This window comes from Aricia agestis, chromosome 17 (genome assembly GCF_905147365.1).
Source record: "Aricia agestis chromosome 17, ilAriAges1.1, whole genome shotgun sequence".
Taxonomy (NCBI): domain Eukaryota; kingdom Metazoa; phylum Arthropoda; class Insecta; order Lepidoptera; family Lycaenidae; genus Aricia; species Aricia agestis.
The window spans coordinates 12,174,000-12,199,539 of record NC_056422.1 but is presented as its reverse complement, the minus strand read 5'-3'; the positions used below and the strand labels follow the sequence as shown (position 1 = coordinate 12,199,539).

General features: G+C 35.0%; 4 protein-coding genes across 4 annotated transcripts; 2 read left to right on the top strand and 2 right to left on the bottom strand.

Moving 5' to 3' along the window:
* Positions 1-255: 255 nt before the first annotated feature.
* Positions 256-2,994, bottom strand: LOC121735590 (zinc finger CCHC domain-containing protein 9-like). The gene is made up of 4 exons (XM_042126449.1): positions 2,782-2,994; positions 1,660-2,514; positions 1,200-1,307; positions 256-416 (listed from the first exon to the last, which is right to left on the bottom strand). Exons 1-4 carry the CDS (start codon positions 2,917-2,919, stop codon positions 282-284), a joined length of 1,236 nt encoding a protein of 411 aa, XP_041982383.1. The 5' UTR covers positions 2,920-2,994; the 3' UTR covers positions 256-281.
* A 1,944-nt stretch (positions 2,995-4,938) lies between these two features.
* On the bottom strand, positions 4,939-19,905 carry LOC121735468 (nucleolar protein 58-like). The gene is made up of 2 exons (XM_042126302.1): positions 19,883-19,905; positions 4,939-5,584 (listed from the first exon to the last, which is right to left on the bottom strand). Exon 2 carries the CDS (start codon positions 5,570-5,572, stop codon positions 4,940-4,942), a length of 633 nt encoding a protein of 210 aa, XP_041982236.1. The 5' UTR covers positions 5,573-5,584; positions 19,883-19,905; the 3' UTR covers position 4,939.
* LOC121735466 (sedoheptulokinase-like) lies at positions 17,311-19,571 on the top strand. Its single transcript, XM_042126300.1, has 2 exons — positions 17,311-17,811; positions 18,417-19,571. The coding sequence occupies exons 1-2, from the start codon at positions 17,531-17,533 to the stop codon at positions 19,525-19,527; spliced, it is 1,392 nt and encodes a 463-aa protein (XP_041982234.1). The 5' UTR covers positions 17,311-17,530; the 3' UTR covers positions 19,528-19,571.
* A 326-nt stretch (positions 19,906-20,231) lies between the features above and the next one.
* Positions 20,232-22,398, top strand: LOC121735467 (ubiA prenyltransferase domain-containing protein 1 homolog). The gene has a single exon (XM_042126301.1). It carries the CDS (start codon positions 20,407-20,409, stop codon positions 21,403-21,405), a length of 999 nt encoding a protein of 332 aa, XP_041982235.1. The 5' UTR covers positions 20,232-20,406; the 3' UTR covers positions 21,406-22,398.
* Positions 22,399-25,540: the final 3,142 nt, after the last annotated feature.

Sequence of the window (25,540 nt, the reverse complement as noted above, 5' to 3'; positions counted from 1 at the left end):
GTCAAGAGTGCAAAACCAACTAACAACTGAATATTTGTAACATTATCTAATATAAAATTTTGGCAACTTTTATAATTTCGTACCTTTTTCTTTTGATCTTTAAAGTAGGTAGACAGTGTCAATTAAATCTACAAAGTCCACTGACCTCCCTGCACTGCTCCGGACCTCCAAAGCCACAATAAAGATGGCTAATAAGTGCAAACATTTTAAAAGGAAGAAAAAGTTATTTTGAATTAAGTAGATGCAAAAAATTATGAATTAAAATATATTTACATACATGTTTAAAATTTTATTTTCTTAGGTTTCTTCACTTCTGTTTGCTGGGTGTTTGTTGCAGCAGGCTTGAAACCAATGTCTTCAACGTCATTATTTAATGTTGGCAACTTTATTGATGTCTCCTCCTTCTTTTCTTTAATCTGTAAATAAAAGATTCATATCATTAATATCATTAATATTTGTAAAAATGAATACTAACACATATAACATTTATATTCTGCCAATGCCCCTTAATATCTCTCAAGGACTCACTCCTTCAGCCTTTTCGTGGTCCACATACGGACCGCAATCCATATGCGGACCGCAAAATATTGTAATCTATTTTATACCAAGTTTATACCTCTAAAAAGATGGGAAGATGAAATAGTACAAATGGCTGGCAAAATGTGGACTAGAGTGGCATGTCAGAGAAGTGAGTGGAAGCTGTTGGAGGAGGCCTTTGCCAAGAATCACACGGATACAGAGACCGCGCTACCGAATAATAATAATTAATTTGAATACTTTGCAACATATGTAAAAATTGTTCTTCTGAATAAAGGCCTTTATTAAATAAAATAATATTTTTAAGCTACACAGGACAAGTGTTTTTTTTCTGGACCACGTAAAAAAATTCCCACAGTATCCCACCAAAAATTACTTGCCGATCCCTGCCTTAGACACTTGCAAAACTCGAGAACTACTCTCTTTCATTTTATTTTACATTTCTTAAACATTTTATTTTACATGTCTTAAAGCATCCGTATGCATACAAAAATTATAAATTAGAAAGTATAACTTTTTGTTATTCCTTAATGTATTTGGAATTGTTTAAGAATCAAGAAAGGGCATATGATAGTTTTTATTACAGAAAAATGTGTGGTTCACCGTGATAAGCAAATTTGGTGCAACAAAGTAGCAATCAAACAAATGAAGAGACAACTTACAGTATGACAGTCCTTCTTTAAGTGAGTAACATCTCCGCAGAGCTTGCAGCATCCACCATTTGGATACAGACCCTTGGGATTATCAGGACATTGTCGTGCTATGTGGCCCTGTAAAGTATGAAAACAAATCCATTAATGCTTCAACTCCCAAGCGGCCACATGTGGCCGTGAGAACAATAGATTTCCAAGAATCCGCGATCAAAGGATATTGCATTTAAACTTCCCTAAGTTATCAAAAAAAAAAATACTTCAATAACTTCTTAACTAGAAGTTTCTGTAAGTAAACTTGAATTTTTTTTTGTTGACAATTAATTATCCAACTACTATTTCTTCTTGTAAACAATATTATTCTGGATTCCAAAAATAAATTTCTACTTTTTGCACAGATTCAACAACATATTGTATAGAAGAAATAATTTAATATGAATAAAAAAATAATATACCAAATTGAAATACTTACAGATTCCTTACAGATGAAACAAGTGGCAAATCTGAACTCCTTGTCTCTTTGAACTTTGCATTCAAACTGTCTGTGCTCTGTGGATCCGCATTTGAAGCACACTCCCTCTGCTGCCTCCTTCCCCGGTATATTTGACTTTAAATCAGGACAGTCGGACAGATTGTGACCACCTTTTCTACAGTTGTAACAGACCTCACGTTTCATCCGAGCCAAAGCTTTTTCTGCCCGTCGCCTCTCCAATTTCATATTTCTCTGCACCTCACTTTTGGGTATGCCTTTCTTGATCATATTGTTTTTTAATTCCTGCAACCTTTCAGCGTCTTTCTTCATTATTGGGAATCCATCAAACCTAACGAGCTCAACTTCCTTTCCATTGATAATTAGTTCAAAGCTTTTATCATTTATAACTTTCCTTCTTTTTGGTTCATTTTGAAATTTCTTTTTAGCTTTGGGCTGTTTTTGTATTTGAACATTGTTTTTAGGCACAGATTCAATTTTATTTGCTTCATTTGTAGATTCTTCATTTTCTGTTGCAGCTTTTTTATTTTTATTCTTTTTCTTCTTTGTTTTTACCTCATCTGATTGATGTGCAAATTCTTTCTCTGTAGATTCAACTTTATTTTCATTTTGGATGTTGGATTCTGATTGTGCAACTTCTGTTTCATTCAAACTATTCTTCTTTTTCTTCTTCTTACTTTTGTCTTTCTTTTCAACTTGTACTGCAGATGTGTTGTCATCAACTTTGGATTTTTTCGGTTGCTCTGCTTCTGGAAATTCACACCATGTTGCTTTTCTCTTTTGTTTCTTGTGCTCTTTTAAAAAATTATTGTAATTTTCAATTCTTTGTTCTTCTGCCTAGAAATAAAATAGATTTTACTGAACGTAAATTGCTTAAAAGTTAAAATTATTATATTATATTTCTTTTATTTTTAACGTTCAAAAAACGCCAACGCCGCTTTCTTTTTAAGTTGAAAAAAACAAAGTTAAGTAATAAACTTAAACGCGATAAAACATGACAAACAGCTGTAAAAATTGTAAGACCAGCACATAGGACGATTCTTTTTAGTTTCTAGTTTCTACTAATAATCATATCTATTACAAGATGATATAAACATGTGTTACCTCTTGTCGTTTCTGTGATTCTTCATTTTCTTGTTTTGATTTTAGCAACTGCTCCTTCATTACTTCCCATGGTGTGCTGTCTTCCGCGGTCTTTACGTTAGAAGATTTGGAGCCTTTAGCTCTAGCAAATCTAGTCATTTTATTATAATATTCTAGCGTAATATTTAATTATTTTACGGAATTGCGATCTAAATTCTAACCTAAAAACTGATTATTTTGACACGTGACAACTGACATACATAAGTGACATATGTCATTATGTTCTTTACAAAGCGAAAACGAGAAGCAATAACAATAACTTTCAACTATATACTAACAGTATTAAATTGTAAGGTGTATAGGACTAACCCTAGATTTTTCAACAGTCACCGTACGCGTCGCATCATACCGTAACCTTGTTTCTTCATAAAGCCATCTCATAAAATAAAGTCTTTGCCAAAACACTCTGATACTGGCAACTCACAAAGGAGCCATCAATAAAAAAGAAGAAGAGTTTTTGGAAGAATGTGAAAGAGTGATGTTGTGTTTTTATATTATTTTCCTAAAATTGTGTTATCTGGGTTTTTGATGTGTAATATTGGTAGGATATTAACCATTAAATATTCGTTATCGTGCACAAGTGTAGGAAAGTGATGTAATAACCAGAAACGTGCTCTTTTGTGTTCCCTCCAAAACTCCATCAAAAGTTTCAGTAAAGCGTCCTACCACTTTACTGAATCGACCGACTTGACTTATTGACTTTGACTAGACTTTAGACCTTAGACTTTGACTAGACTTTAGACCTGCCTGACCTGACGTTATTATAGAAAAAATTGTATAAAGAATATTGTTTTCCCGCCATAATATTATACTCGACACTGGCCATGGTTATAGCCGAAGTGCCATTATATGAAAAAAAAAAAAAAAAAAGAAGAAGAACTTTGAACTATTATAATAATAACTAGCGACCCGCCCAAATATATACCAGTAATCTGTGCCCGCCCCGGCGGCGTCGCACGGGTATAAAATATATAGCCACTGAAAAAATGATTAGAATCGATAGCCTATAATCCTTCACGTGGTCTACTTATTAATCTGTGCCAAATAACATAAAAATTGCTCCAGTAGTTCGCAAAACCTTTTCAAATAATTTCCCCTGTTTTTTCCACATTCTCCTATTAGTCTTAGCGTGATAAAATATAGCCTATAGCCTTCCTCAATAAATGGGCTATCTAACACTGAAATAATTTTTCAAATCGGACCAGTAGTTCCTGAGATTAGCGCGTTTAAGTAAACCCTTTCAAATAATTTTCCCCGTTTCTTCCACATTTTCCTCTATTTCTTCGCTTCTATTAGTCTTAGCGTGATAAAATACAGCCTATAACCTTCCTCGATAAATGGGCTATCTAACACTGAAAGAATCATCAAAATCCGTTGCGTAGTTTTAAATATTCAAGGGAACAAAGGGACACGAGGGAAAAAAAGCTACTTTATTTAATAATATGTATATTGTATAGATATTACTTATTATGATAGCAAAGACCCAATAATAGCAAGAGCAAAACATTATAATATTATAGAGCAGTGGTCCCCAACCTTTTTTTCATGCGGGCCAGTGGCCATAAACATGTTTTGGTCAGTGTCGCGGGCCGCAACAAAATTTTTTTAGGGTTAAAAAATAACATTCTTCAAAATTAACGATTTATAAGTGGAAAAAATTTAACGACTATCACGTAGACTAAGTTACGTTATTTTGCCGGTGAGTGTGAATTTCAAAATTGTTTAACATCACGTTGTGGCCGCGTGATGTTAAACAATTTTGAAATTCACACAATAAAGACCCGGCGCGGAGGGCCGCATGCGGCCCGCGAGTTGGGGATAGCGCTTATAGAGGATGGCTTCATGGATGGATTCATGAAGTGAAAATATGAACTCTATAGATAGGTAGGTACTTTGCGCTATCGTATATTGCGATTCATGTGTATTATAAAAATATTATAGCATTCCGATTTCTGCTCATGAGCATATCCGGAGTCTTGAAATCCTGAGTCCTGAGTTCCTGACATCTGATGAAACATACCGTGCTCGCACGATCGTTCCTGATCCTGAAGTACTAACGGAATTTTAACCAAATAAGTTACATGTCATGACACTACAAGGAAAATTAAATACAACATGTTTATGTCTTTGACTTTGATTTATTGCTTTTTAACTTAGCTTCAATTAATTGTACCCAATTTTCGTATTGCGCATTGTCTTCCTCAGTTATTTCATTGCAGAATGTATCAATATCTTCGTCTTTTACGTCTTCCTCCTTAAGATCATCAATATCATTTTTGTTTGATTTGTTTTTTGAAACTTCTATAGCTTCACCTGTATCTTCCTCAAAAATTATTTTTTTATTTTTACTTTCATTTTGATCGTTTTGTTTCAAGCTATTCTTATGTTTCACCTTATCTTTTTTATTACTGGTCTTTTTTTCTTGTGTTTCTTCTATCTGATCAATTTGTTTAGATTTTTTAGTTGTTAAGTCTAATGTTTTCTGGTTTTCAGTGACTTTTTTATCTTGTTCTATACTTTCGCTTAATTTCTTTTTAGACTTTGATTTCTTTTCTTTGTTTAGAGGCTCTTCTAGAGGAGTTTCTTCACTTTCTATTGGTTTCTCATTTACTACTAAATCTGAAGATTCATTATTATTTTTTCTTTTCCTCGACTTTTTATCTTTTATTATATTTTCTTCCACAGCTACCGTTTCAGATTGTGATTCATTCATCTCGGAGGTTTTTTCTGCTTTTTTGCTTTTTTTACCCATTTTGAATGTGGTCTGTAAAAGAAATAAAATTATTATCCATACTTCCATACTGTACGTCTATCTGTCCGTTTGTTACGTTTTCACGCACAAACCGCTGAACCGATTTTGCTGAAATTTGGCATGGAGATACCTTGAGTTTCGAGAAAGGATATAGGATACCTTTTGTCCCGAAAAATTTATGGTTCCCGCGCGATAAACGAGTTTTGGCACAACGGAGTTGCGGGCGTCATCTAGTTAAATATAAAATAATAGCATTCATTCAGCCCTCTGGCTCTGGGTCTGACAAGAAAGGCAATGCCTGACCAATATGATCAGAACATTGTAGTTAATCGCGTATTCGGAAAGTATTCTTAAATGAACATAACATAAACTCTGGAGATGAAATAACAAATACATACTTGCTGATAAAATTAATTGATTAAACTTATCTCTTAACTTATCAGTGGACGAATCATGAATTGTGTTGACAATATTCTATCCCTGTGAAAATTGGTTGATATGATAAAAAAATTATTGAAAGAGTGCTCTTGAAATGCAATGATATTGTATTATTAGCTTTTTGGAGTTGCTGAAACTGATGCTTTATTGGTTGGGTTAAATCATAAAGTTAATATACCCAGCGGAATAGAGAAACAAAGGCCTGAGCAAGCGAGACGTTACTATCAGTAACACTGCGTGGTAAAAAGAGACGTGTGATACACGACAGCAGCACTGGACGTCAAAAAAAAGATTTTTGACGTCTGCTTTTTTTTTGACGTTGATTTGACGTTTGTGGCTGGTGAACTTTCTTTGCCAACGTCTTAACTCATAACTATATAAAACAGTAATATTGCTCTCTAGGTAAACTTTTAATTGGCCTTATCGTGTTATCTCAATTAAAATACAGTACATGTTATAAAGTTTTCCATACTTACTTAAATAAATTAAATAAACAACCCGAATCATCAACCAAAAGTCAAAACTAATAAATTTAGCATTTTTACAAACAAGATTATAGACTGGAAATCTGGAAAATATGAAGCCATAGAAAATTCATAAATTGGAAATGGAACACGCGGCAACCGACAATCGTGTGTGTTCGATTTCGAACTCTATTGTATAAGTATAGAATTCTATTTTCAGTGTTTCGAATATAACTGTGTATGAACAGCAACTTACGAACCATTTAAATTCAATTGACTAATGTAAGTATCACTGATCTAGATACAAGGTAAGTACTAAAGCTAAGAGAAAAAAATATTTCAGGCATCGCAACAGAAATATATTAGCACAAATTACATATTTTAAAATATCTTTAAATTGTAAACCACGGCTGAGTTTGTTTATAACAAATTGTTTATTGTAAACAAACTTTTCTTCAGCTAATAGAAATGAAGCGAAAATAGCTAACGATGACAGCGATGATGCCACTCCCTGGCCTAAGAATTTCAGGCATCTGGCATATTTTCCTCAAATAACGACTAAAGGCATTTAAGTTATATATCAATTATTGAAATATCGGTTAAGGCAAGTACAGAGAGTATTAAAAACTAGGTATTGGTATACTGTTACGTAATTACAAAGATATTAGAGATCTAAAAAGTAAAGAATGTATCCAGGAATCGTGGGGATCCAAAGAATTAAATAAGCGAGTCTTTTCTAATTCAGCCAGGTCAGAAACGGCTGGTAGTTGTTTCGTATTTAACTATTTTACTATTTGCTTCTTGGTTAGAAATATTTTCAGCATAAGGTCAGAGTATAAGAGCTTCTAAATGGCATACTAAAACATTATGAAACAAGCGTTCGGTCGTGTATTTGGAAATCGATTGCTTCATTCTGATCAAAACAATTTTCATGTTTACGATACGGAATAGAAATTGTACTCAGATTCATGAATAAATTCATAGGCGATGGATACATTTCATAATAAATACTAGCTGTCCCGGCAAACGTTGTTTTGCTATAAAATGATTTTCCCTGTTTTGACCTCACGGAGCCAGAGACCTTTCCAACGAATGCAAAACCGTGGAAATCGGTTCGTGCGTTCTGGAGTTATAGCGTCAGCAAGGAAAACCCGACTTATTTTCATATATTAGATATTAAGGTAAAAGCACTAATGGTAGACTCGGAACTAATAGATGACACTTACGACAAAAATACCATAAAAATAAGAATTACTCAAATTTTTTCTCAACACTATAAATTTTATAAGCTTCTCAAGCTATCTGTTGATGTGAAAAAATATATTTGGGACGCCTTCGGGAACAAAATTTTGAAATAGGATCAGTTTTCGTAAATAATGTGACCGCGTCAACACGCGCTCGGCAATTTCTTAGGAATTTAATTTTATTTCATACTTTTTAAACTTGTGTTGGTTATAGTGCAGAATAATTCCTATCAACGTAATTACCATCTATCCATGTCCTTTTCGATGAGGCCGTTAATATGAGCCCACACATGAAACCTCCACTTTGGGTTCATACGAAGCTCGGTTCCTATAGAATCCAGGTGATGCTGCAGCAGCAGGATGTAAATATTTACTGTCTATCTACTTCTTACTGGTTGTCGCAATTAAAATGAGCCCAAACACGAAACCTCTGCTCTAAGTTGGCGAGGAGTTGGATATCCTATTGATTACCAGGTGATGCTGCAGCACCAGGTCAACTTTCCATTAATATGTGTATACGTTATTGCATATTCACAAATGTCACGAACTACAATGAACAATGAGTTTCTAAAATACTAGAGTAGCAATGTCTTACAAAAGATTCTCAGAAATGCGTAACCACTTTTTTGTTCAAAAGACAATGTCAAGTCATATATTCGTTATGTCATTATGTATGTGAGATATGCCTGCAGGCATCTTCGAAGTGGCAACGCGTTGCTACCGTAAACTTCCAATCTAGTTACGTTAGTAACATAGAATATCATTGACAATGAAATATAAAACCCATCAAACGAATAAAAGTTGCTAACGGCCTTTCATGAACCAGATAAACCCTGATTGTCCAGCAATGAGCAGGCTGATGATGATGAATTATAGGAAAGAACACTCTCGATCATGTCAGCTTTCAAACAAAGAAAACTAGATCAAAATCGGTCCATCCGTTTGGATGCTACGATGCCACGGACTGATACACACACAAACAGACCTACAGACAGACACGTCAAACTTATAACACCCCTCTTTTTTGTCGGGGTTATAAATACTACGTAGGTATCAGGTTTAAGTACTATTTTACTTTTATATTATAGTTATAGTTTATAGTAGTACGATATACCTAACATCAATAGGCATGACGAAATTTTTTTTTCTTGTTGGTAAGTGAAGGACCATTCAAAAATAGGAATATCGGTGAAAAAATTACTTTGATAACTTAAAAACTCTCACTTATAATACCACAAGAGCTTCAAAAAAGAAGCGCGAGTGATTTTTCCTGAAAAACTTGACGACTTTATTTGTTTGCAGGGAACCTTGAGGGAAATGCCAGATAATTTTGAAGCTCGTGTGGTATTCGGGGGATTATTTTTCCGTCGCAACTCGCAAATGTCGGCCAATATAATTGCACCATGAGACACAATTGAATTCAACCTGTCAGTTTGACGTGTTTGTCTTTTATATATAGCAACTACCAGAGAAAATTTTCAAAAAATTATCAGTATAATACCATGTAGGTTGTACCACGTGACGTCGAATGGTGCAATTCTATTGGTCGATATTTGGGTCGGAAAAATAATCCAAGATATCCATTATACTTCTTCGCTTCATTCTTCGATATATTAATTAACCAGGTAGTACCTTTACTTATTTGCTTGGCAATCGCGTTTTTTTAAAGACTTATCATGTGTGTACATGATAAAAAAATAACGTCGGTCACTCGCCCATCAGCGCTCCTCATTCCTTTTCTTCGCGAGGCAACACGAGCACGCATACTTAGTAACCATGCCAAAACGCAACGCTCAGAAGAAAATTGGTTATTATTAAGATATTATTTGAATCAGTGTTGACTAGAGTCAGTGTTGTTAGTAATTAAGTGTTACTTAATCGTGTAACAAGAAAATACATGTAAGTACTAATACACGGTAGGCACTGCCAAGACGAGCCAATTATATTCAATATTAACCGGCTTGTACTGCGACTACTAGTCAATAAAGTACAGTGTGTTTGGAATGCGAGCATGGGCGTACTGAGGGGGGGGGCAGTCCCCCCCTGCATCATGTTGACGTCCCTACTAAGTATATTATCTAGTACTTATTCTTTGTAACACCTAGCTTATGAAAAATCTGATCCCCCCCCCCCCCCCTGGCACCAGAACCTGGGTAATTTGCCCCCCCTGGCCCAGAACCTGGATACGCCCATGACTGCGAGTCTTGTGTGTATTATACAATGTATAATATGTATGTTTTATTTGGTCTATAAATAGAATTATCTTATGTTTGCCGGATTGGGGGTAGCAACTAAAAGTTAATTACTGCAATTATTTAATCAACCGGCATGTACTGCGACTGTGAGTCCATAAGTGCAGTGTGTTTGGACTTTGGACCGCGAGTCCTTCCATATGCACAATCTCATATAGATCATCATCAGAATTGACTGCGAGTCTCTGACGATGTTTTTCCTGTTCTATAAATAGAATTATAATTATATTATGTTTTCCCGAATGGGGGGTATAGCTGTAAGTTAATTACTGCAATTATTTTAAGTTATTTTATAAACCGCCATAATGTGTGGATTAACCGCGAGTCTCTAAACACAATCTAAATGCATCGGAATTGACTGCGAGTCTCTGACGATGTTTTATATGTTCTATAAATAGAACTACCTATATGTTGGCTGGTTCCGAGAGATTAACTACGAGTTAATTACTATCTAAATTAAACATTTATATAAATTATTTTATAAACCGCCATAATGTGTGGATTGATTGCGAGTCTCTAAACACAATCTATATGCATCGGAATAGACTGCGAGTCTCTGACGATGTTTTATCTGTTCTATAAATAGAACTATAAGTTGGCTGGTTCGGGAGGAATAACTACGACTTAATTACTATTTAAATTTAAAATATATTAAGTTATTTTATAAATCAAAATAATGTATGGATTGACTGCGAGTCTCCGACAATGTTTAAAAAATAAAAATTAGCAACTACCGCGCGTTTCCTGCGCTTTTTGTTCTATAAATAGAACTACATATTATAATTATAATATTATCTTTGCCGGTTTATATACAATTATTATTTGGAACTAATAACTAGATTGACTGCGAGTCTTATCAGTTAGCAACCAATGCATACCGCACAAACTTTGTTTTAAATATATTATATTATTAGGTCTGCCGGTATATAATTATTATTATTAAATAAATTGTGCACCAATGTTGGGACTCGGGATACACCGCGAGTGTATAACGAAACTTACTTAATATCTACGTAACATGATAGTTCCTACCCTCAATATATTTTTTTCGTACCCTCAATATATTTTTTTTGTAACATTGCCCGCATGGAAAAAAAAAAGTTGGGGACCACTGGCCTAATACTCCCTCACAATTGATAAAAACGAGATACTCGATGTCGTTCTGTAAAAAATATAATATACATCATTCATAATACACATCAATAAGTTATTAGTATTATTATTTAAAGCTATATCTTCGTGTACCCCCACCGAAGGTTACCTTATTTCAAAGATTTTCTTTTCCCCAAACAAAGCGGCGGAAAATATTGTATTATATTATAAATACAATTTTTGAATTCTTTCAAATTTTAAACCACTTCTTAAGTTTATTCGAAACTACAGGTTAATTACCGTACGGCTTCTAATCCAATACCACTAATATATATATATATATATATATATATATATATATATATATATATATATATATATATATATATATATATATATATATATATATATATATATATATATATATATATATATATATATATATAAGTATATAAAGTAAAAGCGTGGTAAGGCTTTAACGCCTGGTCTGGTTTCCTTCTTTATAATTTTTGTGAAGAAAAAAAATTATAATAATTGGCGCCTCTGATATAGTCTGTACGTTAGAGCTCTTAATCCGTAAATTAAAATCTTTCAATCGACTAGTAAGCTAATAGAAACCAAGAAGTCGGCTTTTAAATCTATTTTTGCTAGATATTCACTTTTGGGTATTGGCACAGAATATACATAATATATATATATATATATATATATATATATCTATATATATATATATATATATATATATATATATATATATATATATATATATATATATTATGTATATTCTGTGCCAATACCCAAAAGTGAATATCTAGCAAAAATAGATTTAAAAGCCGACTTCTTCTTCTTCTTCTATATATATATATATATATATATATATATATATATATATATATATATATATATATATATATATATATATATATATATATATATATATATATATATATATATTATGTATATTCTGTGCCAATACCCAAAAGTGAATATCTAGCAAAAATAGATTTAAAAGCCGACTTCTTGGTTTCTATTAGCTTACTAGTCGATTGATAGATTTTAATTTACGGATTAAGAGCTCTAACGTACAGACTATATCAGAGGCGCCAATTATTATAATTTTTTTTCTTCACAAAAATTATAAAGAAGGAAACCAGACCAGGAGTTAAAGCCTTACCACGCTTTAACAATACTTCAGCCTTAGGCGCCCTTTTTTGTTTAAGTTTTATTGTTAATAGTGACAAGGGTGTATTACATCCACAACAAATATGTACATATTTAAGTCTTAACGATTATAATAATATATATTATTAAGACATAATATATTATATAATATTATATGCCTATTAAAAACGAAATAATACAGAATAGTTAAACCAGTACACTATTCGTGAGCTAACTCAACTGATAGGTGTTTTGACACCTTCATATTCCGATTCCTGACTTCCGTCACGGAATGCAACTGGTTTTCAGCGATTTAAATTTTTAATGCTAAATAAATGCAATGATAAATACGATAGCAGAATCTCACTTATTCTTGAATAATAATTGTTAAAATATTTTGCCTGGTGGACCGAGACACAATATTCTCGACTTTCAATCATATTATGCAATAATCACAATATTATCGACGACCACAGAGCCGGACGCAGTTATAGCAGTAGACCCCTTTATTGTAAACAGGCAGTATTTCTACTTTACGCGTTCCCACCTTTCCCATTTATATTAAAATGTTTGAGAAAATTATTAGCCGATGAATAGATGAATATTGCATATTCGTTTTTTCCAGTACTGGCTTTCGCTGCCCTAATGTTTCCCTCTTATAAAAATGTAATTTACATAATAATATTCTAAATTACTCTATCGACTAATCGACTTAGAATTTAGATAAATACTCTCTTCAATCTCATTAGTTATTATTAAACTTATTAAAGAGATCACCGTCCGCTCCATCAGAACCTTAGCCAACCAATTTGACAATGGATGTAGCCTGTAATACGATATTTTCTACAGCCACCTCTGTGCGCTGTCATTGTTTATAAACAATGTTGACATTATTGGTTGTTGACATTGGCTTAGAAAAATGTGTGAAGCGTCTTTTGAAAGAAGCATTCCAGTAAAAATCCTAGCCCATACCAGATAGAATACCTGGGATCTACTTTTTGTTAAAAGTCACATTTAAAAATTGTTATACTAATACCGATTAAGATCTCGAAAACGTCACTAATACATTATTTGTTTTTCTTGTTTTCTGCATCTATTGAATACTGGTCATTGACTTAATACTTTCTGTCTAATAAAACTCGGCAAAATAAAAAAAATTGCGGTATTGAAATTAATATTACAAAGACACCAACTCCCGGGCGTGATCGGATGTTATTAAATTATATAATTCTTTTTTTAAGAAGAAGTTAGCATAATATTATGCCCTGCGATGGTTATTCAAGATTATTTTCAATAGGATAATGCTACGATACGGGTTTCTAATAAGAACATTTTAGCCAACGTTTAACGCTCTGCACAGACCAGCCACCTCCCAGTCGGTTAGCCGCTGGACAAAGCAGGACATCGAAACGAGCGTCGACACGGGGACTATAGATGCTGGCGGGAAAGATTCCGAATTATTCCCGTTGAATACTTCGGAAGTATTCCGAAATATTCCGAAACTTTGGGAATATTTCAACTGTCAAAAAAAACGAGGAAAATTTGTTGTAAACTATTAATCTTTAGTTGTGTATCTAAGAATATGTGATGTCGGTTACTAACATTATTATTAGCCAAGCGGCGAGAAACGGCTTTTTTGGCTTATTATCATTACTAGCGATAAATAGCGGCTGGTAACGGCTTGTTACTTTTCTTTGATAATACCTAATCATATGAGTTCGTTTATTTTTTATGGTTTTTATTCTGATTTACTTACAATAGGACATATTAGTATGGATAGTATGGATATAAGTAAGTAATAAGTAGGTAAGTAAAGATTAATCAATCCCATTGGCCATTACTAATTTATAATAAAACTAGATGACGCCCGCAACTCCGTTGCGCCAAAATTCGTTTATCGCGCCGGAACCGTGCATTTTTCCGGGATAAAAACTATCCTATGTCCTTTCTCGGAACTCAAAGTATTTCCATGCCAATTTTCAGCAAAATCGGTTCAGCGGTTCGAGCGTGAAGAGGTAACAGACAGACAGGCAAACAGACACACTTTCGCATTTATAATATTAAACCTAGAAGTAGGTATAGATAAACAATTTATATTTTACTTAAGTACGTAATGTGCCACTGAACAAATAATTCACTCAACCACCACAAACCACAAACAAACACGTATATTTCCATTGAATTATTCCGGCGAAATATTCGACGGAAACATTCGATTGCGGGGTACGAATCTTTCCGCGGGGTGAGGGAAAACTTCTCCGGGGAGCATCTCCCTTCCGCGCCGCTGTCGCCCGCTCGCACGACTCGCTCGCCCGTACGAGCGGGCGACGCGCGACGGCGCGCGGCGGTGCGGAAGGGAGATGCTCCCCGGAGAAGTTTTCCCTCACCCCGCGGAAAGATTCGTACCCCGCAATCGAATGTTTCCGTCGAATATTTCGCCGTGGCAGTCGGCGCGTGCGAAGCGGTGATAGCGGCCGGCGGGCGACGCTCTATGCGCGGCGGCGATCGATGATTGATGTAAAATACGATTTTTCAGCATAAATAAAAATTCATATTATTTTTTTTTATTAAATTCATTTTGAATAATTCAAATTTAAAGAAACTTTCCCAGAAGTATTCCGGAATTATTCGGAATTTTTCAGAAGTTTTGCAACTATAACGGGGACTGACACGATTAGTAAGACATTCGACAGGCAAGACTAGTGACTCCAATACTTTTGCTACTTTCCTTAGCCATAATTTTATCGATGAGCAAAGTTTCGCTGAATCAGTTATATAATCACCATGATCCCAGTAATCATTTGAATCACAAACCATAGCGGTCTCTTAAGTTTTGTTTCCACTGACTATTATTATTATTTATGGGCATAATGTTAAATTATTTCTCGAATATAATGATTACTATTCATAATGTATATAAATATATTGTATTTTGTAAAAAATCTTTCTTTCGTTACTTTGAAAATCTACCTGGTTAATTAATATATCGAAGAATGAAGCGAAGAAGTATAATAAATTATCAAACAAACTTACCAAGTGAAGTTCGATCATTATTATATGAGTCGCTTCATTCGAATATATAATCTCCCTCCCACCCAGTCTGCACGAAACTGTGTTTGCTGCAGTACCCAAAGAAACAAAGAAAGATTTTTTGCATTACCTCTCTCTAAACATAATGAGGAGCGCTGATGGGCGAGTGACCGACGTTATTTTTTTATCATGTACCCACATGATAAGTCTTTAAAAAAACGTGATTGCCAAGCAAATAAGTAAAGGTACTACCTGGTTAATTAATATATCTTCGAATGAAGCGACTCATATAATAATGATCAAACTTCACTTGGTAAGTTCGTTTGATCATTTATAAAAAATGTTACCTAACTGTGACGTCACGCTTAGGTAGTTTGTTCGATAGCTATGTTAAAATATATTGTGTTTATGACAGTGGTTTCATAAGATTTTTTTATAAATTGCATAACTTATCGGATGGTATACAAAAATTAAGGCAATTTATAAAAAAAATCGACTTGACCATAAACCTATGGACTTGACTAACCAACTTTGAAGGCTCATAACAAAAAAAAACATAAGTTATGAAGCTGAAATTTTGGAAATACTTATATTTTATCGCTATGTCTTTATTTTATTTAAAAAAAACAGCAAATCTTTGACCTTGTCGTCATCCCTATTACGAGTTTTCAATCATCATATTCCTCAATGATATTCTATGTTACTAAGTATTTTAGAAACTCATTGATATTCCTCATCTCAGCTAGAGAGTAGCCTATTTTTAGAATCGTTTGCGTTCTGTTTGATAAATATAATTTTATAAATGTTTAACATGCTAAACGTTAATTTCAACGGACATTATGGATTGTTGCCATCTCTTTAAGGGATCACCGATCAGACAGTTAATTTGTGGCGGCATTTTAGATAACACATCTCAGTGTGAACTGTGAAGCACAGAATGTTTAAAAATAAATAGCCACTGAATGACTAATGTGAAAGAGGCGAAAAAGATGAGATCTAACTTTTCAATAACTAGTCCACGGTCCACCAGATAACAGATTGTACCAAAACCTTTGGCTTTAAGCCAATGCCTTAAATTCCTTATTAGAACAAACGGTTTTATATCCTTTCGGACTTGGCTAGGTTTGAGTGAAATGTGAATCACTGATGAATCGGGACTGGGGAGATCAGCTGATGCCATACGTGACATTATTCACGCCAGCTATTTGATGAGTCGTTAGCAGTTATGCTTATGATAAAATCAATTTGAACGTTAATAGCCCAGAACGCTGACGCACCAGCCGCATTGCAGTAAAGTTTTTACTACGACAAACGAAATAGACCATTCATCATGCAACATAATACATAAATTACATCGCTAGCTGTTGGTTTCTTGAAAAAATGTATGAAAGAGAGCTTGTTTTATAATTCTTATAATTTTTTTTTATGAAATAAGGGGGCAAACGGGCAAACGGGTCACCTGATGGAAAGCAACTTCCGTTGCCCATGGACACTCGCAGCATCAGAAGAGCTGCAGGTGCGTTGCCGGCCTTTTAAGAGGGAATAGGGTAATAGGGGAGGGTAGGGAATGGAAAAGGGTAGGGGATTGGGCCTCCGGTAAACTCACTCACTCGGAGAAACACACTGTTTCACGCCGGTTTTCTGTGAGCACGTGGTATTTCTCCGGTCGACCCATTCGTACCGAAGCATGGCTCTCCCATGTTAAAATAGCGCAAAAAACGCATATATATTATGTGAACGGATATAATATAATATTTTCATAGCCATGCTGGGACGATAGACGATCGCGGGACGACGCGATTAGGTCGGTTAATCCCAAAAGGTCAGATTCATAAAGGAGATTCGGTGGGGAATATAGAGATAAGATACTGTGTTCGCGACTCAAAATATTATAATTTATGCTGCGCGGGAAATAAATCATGATGACTTTGATTGCTGGGAGGCAGGGCGAGACTAATGATGCAGAAGCGCCAAGCTGGCGACGTATTTAAACGATATTTTAATGACTTAGTAAGTACCTAGGAATATAAGAAGTCATTCTTTTATTAGCCGATAAATATTGTGCGATAACATTATTGATACTGAGATAATTGAAGTTTACGTAATACGGCTACCAGACGGTCGCTCTGTCGAGTGGCGAGCGCGCGCCTCCCACATTAGTTCTCCCGCGACTGACAGTGCCGTACGTTGTCGAGCGATTACGCGGTTATCGGTAATTCGCGTCGCTCGGAGCAAACAAATAATATTCATCCTCAGCCTACACTCAAACAGCTCAAGATGACGGAAAAAGCGTACATCCTGGGCATGGATATCGGGACAACATCCGTAAAAGTGTGCATCTACGATCCAATAACTAAGGAACTCCTGGCGAAACAGAACAAGGATACGGCGGCTAACATACCCAGCGATCAGGGGATAGAAGGGAACAAGCAGGACGTTCCCAAAATAGTGTCAGCGGTCCATTACTGCGTGTCGAGACTGCCGAGAGATTTATTGCGCCACGTCAACAGGATCGGCGTCTGTGGCCAGATGCATGGAGTCGTTTTGTGGAGGAACAGGTAAAATACTAATAATTAGTACCACAGCCACAGAATACATATTAGTACAAGACACAGCTTCCTTTTTAGACCTGGCAATTTGATGAATATGTATTTAAGTTTTGTTTTTATTATGTATCCATCCATACTAATATGCGAAAGTGTGTCCGTCTGTCTGTCTGTTACCTCTTCACGCCTAAGCTGCTGAACCGATTTTGCTGAAATTTGGTATAGAACTCCCGAAAAAATGTACGGCTCCACGCGATAAACGAGTTTTGGCGCAACGGAGTTGCGGGCGCGGCGCGTCATCTATTAAGTTTCACATAATTTTTTATGGTAATAGTTTTCTGTTACTGTAATTTAAAATAATGACTATTGATGAGCGAGTATTTTTTTGGAGCTCACTTATGTTTATGGGCCACTAAGGCCCGTATAAATAGTCAGTACTCAAGATGCATCTCGGTCTCAAGACACGGTTCAGGCCCTGTGATTGGTTGGCTGTCAAAATTTGGACAATCACAGTGCCGAATCGCGTCTTGAGACCGGGTCGCATCTTAAGTACTGAATATTTATACGGGCCTTAGTTAAGAATTAAGACACACTACAGAAAAAATATTTTTTTTCAGAGCATGGGAGAAGATAGAAAAAGAAGGTGTTGTCATGCGTTTTGATGCAATACGAGAAAATATGTCAGCTCTCTACACTTGGCAGGATACAAGATGCAAGCCAGAATTCTTGGAGACCCTTCCGAAACCAGACTCACACCTCAAGTGCTACTCTGGCTATGGATGTGCCACACTCTTATGGATGCTGAAGCACAAACCTGAGAAACTCAAGAACTTCAGCTGTTCAGCCACAGTGCAAGATTTTGTTGTGGCTATGCTCTGTGATTTGGATACTCCGGTTATATCAGACCAGAATGCTGCAAGTTGGGGGTATTTTAATACTGAACAAAATGAGTGGAATACTGAAATTTTGAGCTCTATAGAGTTTCCAGTAAATCTCTTACCAAAAATCATTAAGAGTGGGGAAGCTGCAGGAATTTTAAAGAGCTCATGGAATGGCATCCCCGAAGGAACCCCCGTTGGTGTTGCCATGGGTGATCTCCAATGTTCTATAATTTCCACTCTTGAGACAGAGCAAGATGCAGTTTTGAATATATCAACTTCGGCCCAACTCGCTATTGTTTCAGACTCAATATCTGATTTGGGATGCAATACTATTGAACACTTGCCATACTTTGATAACAAATATCTAGTGGTAGCGGCTTCTTTGAATGGAGGAAATGTTCTAGCGACTTTCGTAAAAATGCTTCAGCAATGGATGCTAGAATTTGGGTTTCACATTCCACAATCTAAAGTTTGGGAAAAGCTTATTGCTCTCGGATTAAATGCTTCCGATTCAAATATGAAGATCTCACCGTTACTGCTCGGTGAAAGGCATACACCAACTAGCAAAGCTAGCGTAGAAAACATTGATTTGTCAAATATTCAACTAGCTTCAGTGTTTAAATCTCTGTGCGATAGTTTGATTGAGAATTTGCACTGTATGATGCCAAAAGAAATATTGCAAAAAGGGAAAATAAAGAGAATAGTTGGGAATGGTTCAGGACTATCTAGAAATGTTGTTTTGCAGAGAGCTGTTGAGCATTATTATAGCTTGCCTTTGGAATTTACTTCCGGTGGTGATGCAGCGAGAGGAGCAGCTATTGCAGTAGTAAAAATTCAGAATGTGTAAACCTCAATTAAATTAAATACTTTATATTACATTCTATTTAAGTTTTTTCTAATGTTTCCTTTTTTAAAATAACAAAATATTAGGAAATAATTCCCATAAAAATATAAAAGTAAAAAAGTTATTAAAATTAAATTAAATTACGTATGTACTTCTATTTACATCCCAAATTTTCTGTAGCTATAAAATAGAGAGTTATAGTAGAAATTAACTTCATATATTAACCATTTTAAATTGAAAATAATAATATGCATGTAGGTACTAACCTCAAAATACTAGGAATCTTTTATGGTGGTTATTTCAAGGCGGCTATTTACAAGGCTGTTAAATTTAAATGAAAATATGGAAATACACTCACTTGATTAAATACAAAATAACGTAGTTATAATTTAATGTATTTACTTATAGCAAAATAAAGTAAAAATCTTTAAAAATGCAACAAGCAACAACACTCCTTCTTCTTCTTCTTCTTTTAAAAATGGCCCTCCTTCTTCTTCCGAAAATGTCAAGTTGACGACATGTGACAATTGACAAAGTCAAGTTGACATTGATAGTTTTTTTTAATAAAGCCAAAAAAAAAATTATCGAGAACATTTAGGCTTTAGTTGGAGATCTATGCTTTCATCGAAAAAAAAAACTAAATGTCAGTTCCCGAGACGTGTTGAAAATTTGACATTGACAATTGACATCCAAAATTTACAGTTTGGTTTTATTTTCTAAAATTTAAGTAGTCATTTTATTTATCATTATATTAATTAATTTATAAGCAATTTAGTTAAGCAAGTGGATATCTCAAGTGTGTACCAATCATCACAGTTGTACCCTATGGATTTGTGTTGCAACGCAAATAAGTGCTGCCGCAGAACCTAATACAAACAGAAAATGGAAATCTTCACGAAATCCGACGAGACTCCAACGGCGGAGGGAAATCTTCTTCAACCGCCTAAACAGAGAGCTAGCCCGCCCCGTAATCCATTGATGAAAGTTCGTACTTACGTGTTGGCACTGCGACCGTGGTCGCTAAGCGGGAGTCTGCTGCCGACTCTCCTCGGAGCCGCGCTAGCGTACCGTCTACCGGGCGAGAGTGAATTCAGTTGGGCCACATTGATGGTCACCCTGTTTACCGTCATACCCGTCCACTGCGCTGGCAATGTGGTGAATACGTATTTCGATTTCGTGAAGGGGATCGACAATCGAAAATCGGACGACAGAACTTTAGTGGATCATATTTTAAGTATCGACGAAGTCGTATCTCTCGGTGCTCTTTTGTATATGGCTGGATGTGCGTTCTTTGTGATGCTCGTCATTTTATCACCTGCTCGAATGGAGCATCTGGCATTAGTGTACTTTGGTGGATTGTCATCCTCTTTTTTGTATACTGGTGGTATAGGATTAAAGTATATTGCGCTGGGTGATATCATCGTGCTTGTTATATTTGGGCCGGTCTCAGTTGTTTTTTCATTCCTTGCTCAAACAGGGAGAGTGGACTGGCCAATTATTTATTACGCTGTTCCTTTGGCACTCAACACTGAGGCAATTCTGCACAGCAACAACACGCGTGATTTGGAGGCCGATAGCAAGGCTGAAATTGTAACATTGGCTATACTGATAGGTGAAACCGCATCATACTTACTGTTTGCATTTTTGCTATTCACTCCTTATATAATGTTTGTGGTGGCATCTGTGCGCTGTTCGTTTTGGTTCCTCCTGCCCATGCTGACATTGCCGAGGGCATTTGAAATCGAGAGGAGATTCAGAAGACCAGAGACCATGCAATATGTACCGAGGCAGACTGCTAGGCTTAATTTTTACTTTGGTATGCTGTATATGATATCATGCTTCTTTGCTAACAGACTACCTTTTCTACTAAGAGCATTATAAAATTTTATTTAAAATGAAATGATTATGTACTTATTGAGTAGACTGTTTTTAGGTTGTTTCAACTGCATATTGTAGTTTAAAAATTATAATGCAGCTTTATTATACAGACTTTGATTTCTTCATATTATCTTACCTAATGCTAGTCTTCCTTATTATAAAACTTACTTATACAAAAATCTTGTATTATAAATTTCATATCAACTTTAAAATAATATGGCCTCATCAAAATGTTCTGATATAACCTCCTCCTTTTTGGAAGTCGGTTAAAAATATGGTTGTGCATTTTTACTGGCATAATATAAGAATCAGTATAATGGAAATCTCATGTACCTACCTCTCACTACTTCTTGGCTATGTTTTATTGTACTTAGTCATTTACCTACTTATGCTAGAATTTATGTTGTCTATACATATTGCTGTGGCATTCGATTTAGCTAGTATGTAGCAATTTTTAACCAATGATTTTTTGTTGTTTAATACTTAAGTTCGAAGCTCAATTCACATAATTTCTGACCAATTACAGTTCTTTTGCACTTACATGCACACTTTAATGCTTCGATTGTGGGAATCACAGACACAATAGATATTCAATTGTTATGCAGCCGCCGGGGGCTGCTTGTTGCTGATGGGTTAAAATATGTGTGCACAAAAGGGAAAGCATGTACTGTCACTAGATTTAAACTACAAGTTGAAAAGAAATTATGTAATTTGGTCATTAGAGTGCTTCTCAATAATTTTAATTTAAAACAATCAACCTGATGTTTATTGTTAGTTGATTGTACAAAGAGTTGCATTTTAATCACAATGTGATTGCATTTTATTAGAATAACCATTACCTTTATTTTCTTACCATGTGTAATATTTTATTGTATGGACATTTAAAACAGTGAATATTAAGTTTATGAATAACTTAATGTTAAATGTTACAAAATGAGCTTTATAAGCTATGAAGCTCTTTTTGTAACATTGCCTGCCGCACTCAGAGACAAATATTAATTACCCAAGCAGCAAAACAGTCGAATAAGGATTTTTTTACTCAGCCTTTAATCGTATAAGAGCCGGGTAACCGTTCATAAAACACCCATTTATCGTATAATAGCGGTTATCTCGACTATTTGGCAATATTTGCTAATGTGTACTTTAAGGACGTCGAATAAACGTTTACAGCACTATGTTTTAGCCCTTTTACTCCACCTTTTAGCAGATGCTGAATGAATATGGCTAAAATACTCGTTATTCGATCGTTTGATCTATAACAGTCGTATAATAGCTGTAGAATAGATGATTCGCTGAATTGGGTGCTTTTATACAGCCGTTACTCAGCTCTTTTATGTTTCTATAAAAGCTCTATAAACGCAATCGAATTGCTTATGGCAACATTGCTGCTGTTACTGCACGCTTATAGACTAACTCTTATAGTAGAATTAAAAACGTTCGTATAGGAACTGTAGTGTAATTAAGAGCTGTTATACGATATTTACGAAGCGACCCAAGCAGCAAATGGACGTGCTATAATGGTCGAGAGCACGTTCTTGTTTTCGCTTTAAGTTCTATAAAAGTTCTTAAAACAGTCGAGTAAAAGTGCTGTAAACGTTTACTCGACGCGAAAAAGGCGCAAATTATTCAGACTAAAGTCCTATTAAAGTGGAATAAGCGCTGAGTAAGCAACAAAAAAATGCTGTAAGATTTGAGTAAAAGTGGTAGAAAACACTAAGAGTGTTTTAAGAGCAAATAAAATGCGTATATAGGATATTTAGTTCAATAAACGCAATTGATTTGCTATTATACAGATAAAGTGTGCTATAATAGCAGACGAATTGCTTTTATTCTCCTTTTTAGTTCTATAACAGCGAATAGAATGCTTTTACTCGACAAATTAGTGCTGTAAAGAGTGCGAGCTTGTGTGCTACATAAATTTAATGTAAAACAATTATAGTTATTAAACTACATCTCAATCCTTATTTATATTATCAAGTTTTTGAGAAATCAATATGTGATTATTTTTTCTGTTCGTGTAGCTACTCCAAAACATCATGCGCAACAAGCTTTATTGATAAACCCAAAGGCATTTTTACATAAACATTCATGCGCTGCCTATTTTCTTAAATTTGAAGACTAATTAATATAATTAAATATACTTAAAATATATTTTTTTACTGCCATTGTCCATATTGATAATCTAGTTGCAGTTACAGCTAAATTATTCCATTAAAAGTCGAGTAAGAGTGCTGGTCACCACATTTATAGCACAAGGTGTCGCCATGATAACAGGATTTAGGGTTCGCTTCGTAAATATCGTATAACAGCTCTTAATTACACTACAGTTCCTATACGAACGTTTTTAATTCTACTATAAGAGTTAGTCTATAAGCGTGCAGTAACAGCAGCAATGTTGCCATAAGCAATTCGATTGCGTTTATAGTGCTTTTATAGAAACATAAAAGAGCTGAGTAACGGCTGTATAAAAGCACCCAATTCAGCGAATCATCTATTCTACAGCTATTATACGACTGTTATAGATCAAACGATCGAATAACGAGTATTTTAGCCATATTCATTCAGCATCTGCTAAAAGGTGGAGTAAAAGGGCTAAAACATAGTGCTGTAAACGTTTATTCGACGTCCTTAAAGCACACATTAGCAAATATTGCCAAATAGTCGAGATAACCGCTATTATACGATAAATGGGTGTTTTATGAACGGTTACCCGGCTCTTATACGATTAAAGGCTGAGTAAAAAAATCCTTATTCGACTGTTTTGCTGCTTGGGGAACCCTAAATCCTGTTATCATGGCGACACCTTGTGCTATAAATGTGGTGACCAGCACTCTTACTCGACTTTTAATGGAATAAGTTAGCTGTAACTGCAACTAGATTATCAATATGGACAATGGCAGTAAAAAAATATATTTTAAGTATATTTAATTATATTAATTAGTCTTCAAATTGAAGAAAATAGGCAGCGCATGAATGTTTATGTAAAAATGCCTTTGGGTTTATCAATAAAACTTGTTGCGCATGATGTTTTGGAGTAGCTACACGAACAGAAAAAATAATCACATATTGATTTCTCAAAAACTTGATAATATAAATAAGGATTGAGATGTAGTTTAATAACTATAATTGTTTTACATTAAATTTATGTAGCACACAAGCTCGCACTCTTTACAGCACTAATTTGTCGAGTAAAAGCATTCTATTCGCTGTTATAGAACTAAAAAGGAGAATAAAAGCAATTCGTCTGCTATTATAGCACACTTTATCTGTATAATAGCAAATCAATTGCGTTTATTGAACTAAATATCCTATATACGCATTTTGGTTGCTCTTAAAACACTCTTAGTGTTTTCTACCACTTTTACTCAAATCTTACAGCATTTTTTTGTTGCTTACTCAGCGCTTATTCCACTTTAATAGGACTTTAGTCTGAATAATTTGCGCCTTTTTCGCGTCGAGTAAACATTTACAGCACTTTTACTCGACTGTTTTAAGAACTTTTATAGAACTTAAAGCGAAAACAAGAACGTGCTCTCGACCATTATAGCACGTCCATTTGCTGCTTGGGTAATGACGACCTCTGTGGTGGGTGGTGGTGGGTCAGTTGGTGGGTTTTTGGTAGCTCAAGCCGGGGGGGAGGGGGGGGGGGGTCAATCCCGCCGACGGAATAAAAAGTTTTCACAGTTCCTGGGTCATGGATGTGTATTAAATATGTGTATCATATAATAAAAATCTTAAATATAATATGCATAGTATAAAAGTATTAAATGTATTTCTGTTGTCTGGTACCCGTAACACAAGTCCTTCAGGTACTTACCACAGGGCCAGACTGAAGCGTCGATAGATATTTAAAAAAAACTTGCAATTTTATGAAGATTTAATAAGCCCCATACATTATCTGCCAAAATCACCTCGGAGTGCGGCCTATAATAATATTATATCTTAAATGACAAAAGATAACAGTTTTTTTGTTAATTACGCCTCTAGTCCCCCGACGCTGCGAACTGCGAAATAGCGGTGAACAGATTTACAGTCTCATCCGCCACACGACAATGCGTTATATTGCATCTCGCTCTATTCCAGTTTCGCATCGGTTTCGCAGATATTTCGCAGTTCGCAGCGTCGGTGGACTAGAGGC

Coding starts and splice junctions, on each gene's coding strand:
- LOC121735590 (XM_042126449.1), bottom strand. CDS start 2,919: ATGACTAGATTTGCTAGAGCTAAAGGCTCCAAATCTTCTAACGTAAAG. Junction 1,308..1,659: donor GTTTCATCTGTAAGGAATCT/GTAAGTATTTCA, acceptor CATACTTTACAG/GGCCACATAGCACGACAATG. Junction 417..1,199: donor TAAAGAAGGACTGTCATACT/GTAAGTTGTCTC, acceptor TTTTATTTACAG/ATTAAAGAAAAGAAGGAGGA.
- LOC121735468 (XM_042126302.1), bottom strand. CDS start 5,572: ATGGGTAAAAAAAGCAAAAAAGCAGAAAAAACCTCCGAGATGAATGAA.
- LOC121735466 (XM_042126300.1), top strand. CDS start 17,531: ATGACGGAAAAAGCGTACATCCTGGGCATGGATATCGGGACAACATCC. Junction 17,812..18,416: donor GTCGTTTTGTGGAGGAACAG/GTAAAATACTAA, acceptor ATTTTTTTTCAG/AGCATGGGAGAAGATAGAAA.
- LOC121735467 (XM_042126301.1), top strand. CDS start 20,407: ATGGAAATCTTCACGAAATCCGACGAGACTCCAACGGCGGAGGGAAAT.